The sequence below is a fragment of the Octodon degus genome, unplaced genomic scaffold (genome assembly GCF_000260255.1).
Source record: "Octodon degus isolate 3935 unplaced genomic scaffold, OctDeg1.0 scaffold00035, whole genome shotgun sequence".
Classification (NCBI taxonomy): domain Eukaryota; kingdom Metazoa; phylum Chordata; class Mammalia; order Rodentia; family Octodontidae; genus Octodon; species Octodon degus.
In genome coordinates this window covers 12844010-12851914 of record NW_004524611.1, presented here as the reverse complement: position 1 = coordinate 12851914, position 7905 = coordinate 12844010, and the positions used below count along the sequence as shown (strand labels likewise).

At 58.2% G+C, this 7905-nt stretch overlaps 1 protein-coding gene across 1 annotated transcript in view; it reads left to right on the top strand.

Moving 5' to 3' along the window:
* The window catches only part of Clip2 (CAP-Gly domain containing linker protein 2), a 47358-nt gene extending 41552 nt beyond the window's left edge, over positions 1-5806 (top strand). Inside the window, exons 11-16 of the mRNA XM_023714309.1 lie at positions 1317-1455; positions 2235-2391; positions 3474-3633; positions 4013-4195; positions 4350-4412; positions 4746-5806. Of these exons, the coding sequence (XP_023570077.1) occupies positions 1317-1455; positions 2235-2391; positions 3474-3633; positions 4013-4195; positions 4350-4412; positions 4746-4757 (714 nt within the window). The 3' untranslated portion in view covers positions 4758-5806. The remainder of the gene's footprint in view (positions 1-1316; positions 1456-2234; positions 2392-3473; positions 3634-4012; positions 4196-4349; positions 4413-4745) is intronic.
* The last annotated feature ends 2099 nt before the right edge of the window (positions 5807-7905 follow it).

Below are 7905 nucleotides of genomic sequence, written 5' to 3'. Positions count from 1 at the left end.
CTCGGGATCAAACCCAGCCACTTCACTCTGCCTAAGCAGTATTTTATTTTAGTTGCTGTTTGAGACAGAGTTTCACTATGCAGTTCAGGCTGGCCTTGATGTCATTATGTAGCCCATGCTGGTTTCAAACTCACAACAGTCCTCCTGCCTCAGCCTCCTCAGTGCTGGGATTACAGGCAGGCACCAACCACACCCAGTTTTCCCCAAACTTTCTTTGCTGAACATGCAACATCCGTGTCTTCATGCATGAGGCCCTACGTTTCACCCCCAGCACTCCAAAACTAAACAGAACCCCCACTGCGTCTTGGAGGCTGTTCTGTTTGCTGCCTCGTACTGTGCAGAACACACCAGAGTGTGAGGGTGAGGCTGTATTGATGTTTTTACCCAACTGTCCACTCATAATTTCAAGTAGTTTTTTTTTTTGCAGACCCGGGGATTGAACTCAGGCCCTTGTGCTTGCCAGGGAAGCGCTTATTCCACTGAGCCATCTTCCTGGCCCCTATCTTGAGTAGCTTCAAGCCTTAGGTAGTTTCAAGCCTTGAGTAATTTCAAACCTGTGTTGCTGGTTCAGTCAATCAGCCTCCGTGGGGCCTGACCATTGTCAGCTCCCCTCAGCTGAATGTGCCCCAGCCCCAGCTTCCTAACAGGAGTTTCACGGGACTCAGGGATTGTAGCCCTCAGAAATGTGTCTCTCACAGCTTTGACTCACTTTCTCCTGCTGTGAACAAACTGAGCTCTTTCTAGGCCCAATGCTTATTGTTTCTTCCTAGGTTGTTTTTTTTTTTTTTGAACCAGGAATTGAACTCAGGACCTTGTGCTTGCCAGGCAGGCACTGTGCCACTGAACTACATTGCAGACGCTGTCACTGAGTTCTAGAAGCTCTTTATATATGGACACTCACAGAACCACTCTGCTTAGGGGCTTTACCTTTGACTTGTCTGTCTAGTGGCCAAGGGTGCCGTGCATTTTTTTTTTTTTTTCTTTTAGTTTGGTTTGTTTGAGACAGGCTCTTGCTGTGTAGCCCAGGCTGGCCCCACACATCCTTGTGGTTTAGTTGTCCAGGCGGGGCTCAGACTGAAGTCCTCCTGCCTCAGCCTCCCAGAGTGCTGGGATGACAGGCGTGCACCACCACACTCGACTGGTATGGTTATCAGAAATCCTGTTCTATCACTTGAGGACACCAGGGTGGTGATAGTCAAGTTCCCTAAGACCACAAAGGCCAGGTCCCCCGCCCAGGGTGGCCATCGGGGCTGGTAGGAGGAAGGACAGAGACCCTGAGGGCCTCATGGGTGCCCCTTTCAGGGCTCCTGTAGCAGGGTCCCCCACACATTGGTCCCCCAATTAAGAGTGTTGATGGCTTCCCTCCTCCAGGCCTGCAGGACAAGCTGAACAAGAGGGACAAAGAGGTGACAGCCTTGACATCCCAGACGGAGGTGCTCAGGGCCCAAGTAAGTGGTAAGTCTCCCCTGGGGGTGTCCCTGGGCCGGAGGTCCAAGCCCAGGTTTTCTGTTCTGAAGCCTGGTTTCTCCGGAGCCACTTGAGATGAGGTCTCCCTAATTGCCCAAGCTGGACACAAACTGGCATTTCTCCTGCCTCGACCTCCCAGAGTACCAGGATGACGGGCGAGCAGCACCGCACCCAGCTCTTCCAGGCCGCTTTGATGCGCTGTCCCCATCTAGTGGATGCAGGGGGAGACTTCGGAGTCAGGGACAGGCTGTAGCATGGCACGGAGCAGGTCACCAGGTCAGGCAGCCCAGGAAAGGCAGGGGCTGTGGCATTAGTGACCCTGGGACAAACCAGCTCTGCTAGTGCCTGCCAGAGGCCAGCCGTGGTGTCCTGGTATCCCTGAGATGGTGTCCCACCCCCAGGGTGCTCCTGCCCTCTTCTGTCACCTTCTGTGGCCTAATTGGTCCTACCAAAGGTCAGAGGACCTCACCCCTCAGGGCCATGGCAGACCTGGCTCCTCCTGGTCCATACTCTGCATCCCCCTCAGGGCCCAGTGCTGGCTACAGAGACCCTTGAGGCCTGCAATCCCAGCAATGGGGAGGCTGAGGCAGGAGGATCCCCTGGATTACGTAGTGAGACCCTCTGTCAGAAAGAGAAAAAAAGGAAAGAAGGAGGAGCAGGGAGGGGCAGGGGCGGGCATGTTGTCACACCCTGGGCAAGGCCAGCCTGGGCCCTGGGTGATAGGATGCAGCAGCCCAACCCTGTGCTCCCCACCCTGCCCCGCCCAGCACTGGAGAGCAAGTGCAAGTCTGGGGAGAAGAAGGTGGAGGCCCTGCTGAAGGAGAAGCGGCGCCTGGAGGCCGAGCTGGAGGCCGTGTCCCGCAGGACTCACGATGCCTCTGGGCAGCTGCTGCTGATCAGCCAGGAGCTACTGCGCAAGGAGCGGTGAGCAAACCGAGTCCTACCCCTGGCCAGTCCGCAGACCGGGTGGCAGTGCCCCAGCCCTACCCTGTGCCTCCGCTGAACCCTGGATCCCTGAGCTCCACCCCCTAGCTCTTTTCTTATTTTTATTTTGAGACAGGGTCTCGCTATGTCGGTGGACAAGTGGCCCAGGTTGGGCTGAACTTGCCATCCTCCTGCCTCACCCTCCTGAGTAACTGGGATTACAGGTGTGAGTCAAGCACCTGGCCTCAGAGTTCTTTTGAACACAATTCTCTGCACAGAGTTTATAGGGAAGACCAGTGCTTTCCTAACCTTGTCCCAGAGAGCCATTTAGATTTCATATAAAAATCATCATTCCCAGGAGCTTTTGTCTAGGTCGCATTGATCATGTTAGAAATTGACAGGGAAAACTTCTAAAGTCTTTCTGAATCCATTTAAAAATAATAAGCCAACTGAGCATGGTGGGGTCCCTGTATGAGCCCATCATTTTGAAGGCTGAGGCAGGAAGATCGCTGAGCTTGAGGCCAGCCTGGGCTACACAGTGAGTTCAACGCCAGCCTGAACTGCATAGTGAGACCCTGTCTCAGAAAAAAAAACAAAAAAACAAACAACAACAACATAAAAACAGCACTAGGGAGATGGCTGGGTAGTGTAAGTGACTGCCTGGCAAGGTCAGGACCCAGGTTTGATTCCTGGTACCACATGCTGTGCCAGCCCCACCCCAGGGGCACCTAGCCAGTCAGCAAGACCAGCTTTGGTAGTGCAGACCTGTAATCCCAGCACTGGGGAGGCTGAAACAGGAAGGTCACTTTAAGTCTGAGCTGCATAGTGAGACCCTGAACCAAATGATGAAATAAATAAAAGATAAAAAATTAAAGAGGGCCAGGGAGATACCTCACAAGCACAGGGTCCCGAGTTTGATCCCCAGTACCACAAAAAAGTTAAAAATAAAGCCCAGTAACTGGCGAGATCTGTGAAATCCCACGTATCCCTGCTTCCTCTTCTGGCTTGTGCGAGGCTGGTGTCACCTTGGGTGGCGTCGCACTGTGTGGGACCCAGGGCTGACCCTGTGCCCTGACCGCCAGGAGCCTGAACGAGCTGCGTGTACTGCTGTTGGAGTCCACTCGACACGCGCAGGGGCCGGAGCGCGAGCTGAGCCGCGAGGTGCACAAGGCTGAGTGGCGGCTCAAGGAACAGAAGCTTAAGGACGACATCCGGGGCCTGCGTGAGAAGCTGACTGGGCTGGTACGCAGAGACCAACGCCCCCCTGGGGTCCCCCAGCACAGCTGAGCCACAGTGGGGACTGGAAGTGCCCTGGCATCGCAGGGTGGCGGGGGCTATGCAGCACACAGGGGAGCCTGTCAGTGGTATGTCCTGTTGGGCGCTAGAGGGCCCCCAGGTCGTGAGCTCCCCGACCAGGGAGTTAATCAGCCGGAAACCCGCAGGTACTCCTTCGGGCCCTAACCTGGGGAGCCACAGGCGTATCTAGGGAGGCCAGGGCTCTGCGTGCTGGATTTGCGGAGTGGGCAAGGTGGAGCTGGGAAGTCGGGTCGGGTCCCTGGGTTAGGCAGGTGGGAGCAGGAGGCATGCGGACGCACCGGGCTGCCCTGACACCACCCCCCAGGACAAGGAGAAGGACAAGGGCCCGGAGCAGCGGCGCTACTCGCTCATCGACCCCGCGGCGGCGCCCGAGCTGCAGCGGCTGCAGCGTCAGCTGGCGGGCACGGAGGACGCGCTGCGGGCCTCGCTGGAGCAGGCGCAGCGCGTGGAGGCTCTGGTGGAGGCGCTGCGGGGTGGCGGGGCTCAGGTGAGTGAGCCGGAAGGGAGGCGGGGCCGGGGGTGCGGTCGGGGTCCCTGGGGGGCGGGGGTGGAGCCTGCGGTACGTGCCCGCCACCTCGTGGCCGCCTTTGGGACTGCGGCCTTGGCGTACCCGGCTCAGTCCCTTTCCCTGCGCCTCGCAGACCGCGGGCAGCTCCGCCTCCGCCAACGGCATCCACCTGCAGGACAAGGCCCACAAGCAAGAGGTGAGGGCGCCGGGGGCCCCAGGCTGAAATATTAGCACAGGGACAGGGCGTGCTGTGCCCTCCTGACTTTCCAACCTGTTTCTCTCCCCCTCGCCTATTATAAAGCAATACCTGCCTGTGGGGAACATTCTAGAAACAATGCAAAATTGTATTCACAGAGAGTAGCAGCAGCAGCCTTTCTGCTCAAAGATGGCCAAGATAGAACACGGGGGCTCCGGACACACCCAGCCCCCTACCCCGGGGGCCTTTGCACCTTCTGTCCCCTCCCCGCACATGCCCATTCTCCCCTCTGCTCACCGTCCCTCAAGGCTGATGAGACCCTTGTCCTCCTAGGACAAGCACTGACCCCGGGGACCCTGTGGAGCTGCCGTTCACACCAGAGCCCCGCCAGGCTGCTTGGCGGCGCCCCCTCGAGGCAGGGACGAGGACTGTCGCTTTGGAGACTGCTGCAGTAATGAGCTCACCCTGCGGGCCACGGCCCTTCCAGAGCCCCGCTGGACCTGGAGGCTTCCTCAGGGAGGGGTACGGCGGCCTGCCTGAGGACCCTGCTAGGGACTGTACCCTGGCCTGGGCCTCCTTCTCTGCAGCCAGCTGCACTGGGGTCGCCCAAGTGGGCGGTACCCCTTCCCCTCCCTCCTTTCCCAGGTCCGCTGCAGATCCCGGGACCGGGACCAGAACAGAGCCAGGGTCCCCTGCAGTCCTCAGCGGCCCCCAGACTAAGCCTCATCCACACAGCGGTACAAGTCACCCTCGCCTGCGGCCCGGGCCCGGGACAGCCAGGCTCCGAGGTGCAGGGGACTTAGGCCTTGAGCCCCCCACCATGCCCCCCTCCCACAGCCGCAGTCGCTGGCCCGAGGGTGACAGGCTCGACCTGGACTGCGTTCCCTGGGGTGAGAAGGTGACTCAGGACCCGGGCACACAGGCAACTCCGGGACGGCAGGAGCTTGTCCCAAGTCCTCGGCAGGTGGAGCCCTGCAGGGCGCTCTGTGGCTTGGGGACTCCGGGAGTGAGGGCACAGGTGCGCCCGCAGCAGCAGCAGCAGCAACCCAGGTGGTGCCATGAGCGGCACCAGGACTCAGGTGCAGCCCCACCTGCGCCTGCCTGCCCTCCCCCACACCAACGTCAGCATTGCTCGCTTGCCGGTCTATTAACAGCAATCTAGAAGTCGCTTAGTGGCCTCACCTAGCACCGCCCCTCCTGGGCGCTGAGGCCAGTGCACCGCCCAGGGCCCCACAGCGGGCCCGGGGCAGCGGGGGCACAGGAAGCCATTTCCCCAGCAGCAGCATCTGCCGCGTGGGCGGCCTGCCCTCCCCCATCCCTCCCTCCCCCCAGTGGAATTGTGGAAGTGTGGCCAGTCAGTGCTCGGGACAATAAAGCTTGTGACAGGTGCGGGACCCTTGCAGTCGTTGCCGCTATCTGCCACACCTTGGGCTTCCAAGGAGCTTCTGTCCCAGCTTCTCGGCAGGTGTTGGTCCTAAATCCTACCCAGCTCCTCCTCAGGTGTGAATGGCTCCTGAGAGCATGAGAGTGAACGAATTCGGGAGCCTGAGAAACAAATCGTAGCCGGAGGCGGTGGCGCATGCTTGCACCCCCAGCACTGGGGAGGCCAAGGCAGGAAGATCACGATTGGAGCCCAGCCTGGGCGACTTAGTGGGACTGTGGGTCAGAATTTACAAACAGGACAGTGAGGGGCTGGAGAGATACTGAAGACACCCTGCTTGCTTTTGAATCTGTGAGGGGCGCAGTTGGACTTTTGAAGAATGGAATTACCCGACACTAAGTGGGGCAGATCTGTGGGCACACGCTGGGGCTCAGTGAGAATATTTACATCTTGGTGGGCTGATTCCAGTTCGTACAGTGAGCCTCCCTCCTATGGGGCTCCAGAGCAGCAAGCTTTGTGCACATCCACGTTCTGGGTTGATTGCTTGTGTAGGAGACTGAACAAGGCTTTTTTTTTTTTTTTTTTTTTTTTTTCAAGACACGGCCTCTTAGGTTGCTCACTCTTGGATCAAACTTGCATTCCTCCTGCCTCAGCCTCCTGGACAGCTGGGATTACACACAGGTCCTGGCAGGAAGGGAGCTGAGGAATAGATGCTCACCAAGGCAGGGGAGCCTGCGGGAGCCAGGTCAGCCGGATGTGACCCAGGACAGGCGTATGGGGCTGGTCCAGGTGAGGGCTGTCGTCATCAGGATCCTGGCGGGGAAGCTGAGCCTGCACCCTGACTGCCCTTCCAGGCTTGTTACCAGCCCAACACTGAGAAATCCACAGCTCTGCCAACAGGTGTACCCCTGTAATCTCAGCTACTCAGAAGGCTGAGGCAGGAGTGCATGTGCAAGGCCAGTGTGGGGAACTTGGCCAGACCTTGTCGTCTCAAAGGGCAGCAAGAGTAGCTCAGGGGTGAGCACCTGCCCAGCAGGCACAGCTGGGGCCAAAAAAAAGAATGAGGATATTGAGTGGGAAGGGCCAGGTGGGGGAGACCTGGGCAGTTTTGGCAGCAGGTGGGGCACAAAGTGGCATGTGCTGGAGGGAACTGGGGATGGGGAGGCTGCAGTGGGCAGCAGGGTTTGAGCCCACGAAGGTGGCCCCCTCCAAAAGCCCAGTTGCCCAGAGCCAGGCACACAGGAAGTGCAGCTGGACAGGGCCTTGGGAGCTCAGGACAGGTGCTGCACTCCAGAGGCACCTGGGGACCAGGTCCTGGCTCAGCACTGTCCCCCAGAGCCAGCCCAGCAGCCTGCAGGTGTGGACTGAGACCCATTCCCCACCCCCACCTCAGTTTCTCACCTGAAACAGTCTGTCCTACGTGGTTCCAGTGCCCTGGGAGGCTGAGGCAGGAGGATGGCAAGTTCAAACCTGGGTAATTTACAGGACCCTAAATTTCCACCACTGATTCTAGCATCCATTCATGGGTTGTGCCTGCAGAAAGCATTGCTGTGAAAATGATGGATTTCTGCCCCTCTTTCTACTTGCAGTTTTGCCCTGCTGGGGATTGAACAGCACCCCACACCCCACACCTGCTGAGCTGTGCCGCTAGCCCTCTGCACACCAACTGGAATTCTGTTTCTTCTCTCCCAGTTACTCATGTACCTGCTCACTTATATCAATGTGGCCTCATAGAGCTGGGCACAGTGGCAGCCTCCTGTAGTCCCAACTACTTGGGAGGCTGAGGCAGGACTGCGTAGGCCAAGGGTTTCCGGGCTGTGGTACAGTGTTAAGCTGGTGTCCGCACTAAGCATCAGTCTGGACTCGGGCGTCCCATATGGTTACTTGGTTGCTCAAGTGACTCTGGCTTGGTCACTGAGGGCTCAGTCCTGGTTCCTCTGCCTCCTCGAGCAGCCCCACCATTTTGGCTTGGGAGCACTTCCTTAATTTTTGGCACAGCAGGATGCACCAGTCTCCTCTTGAATCAGATGTGATTAAACAATATGGTGGATTTTAAGTCAAAATTAATTACATGGCTGGGGAGATGGCTCAGTAGAATAAGCGCTTCCCTGG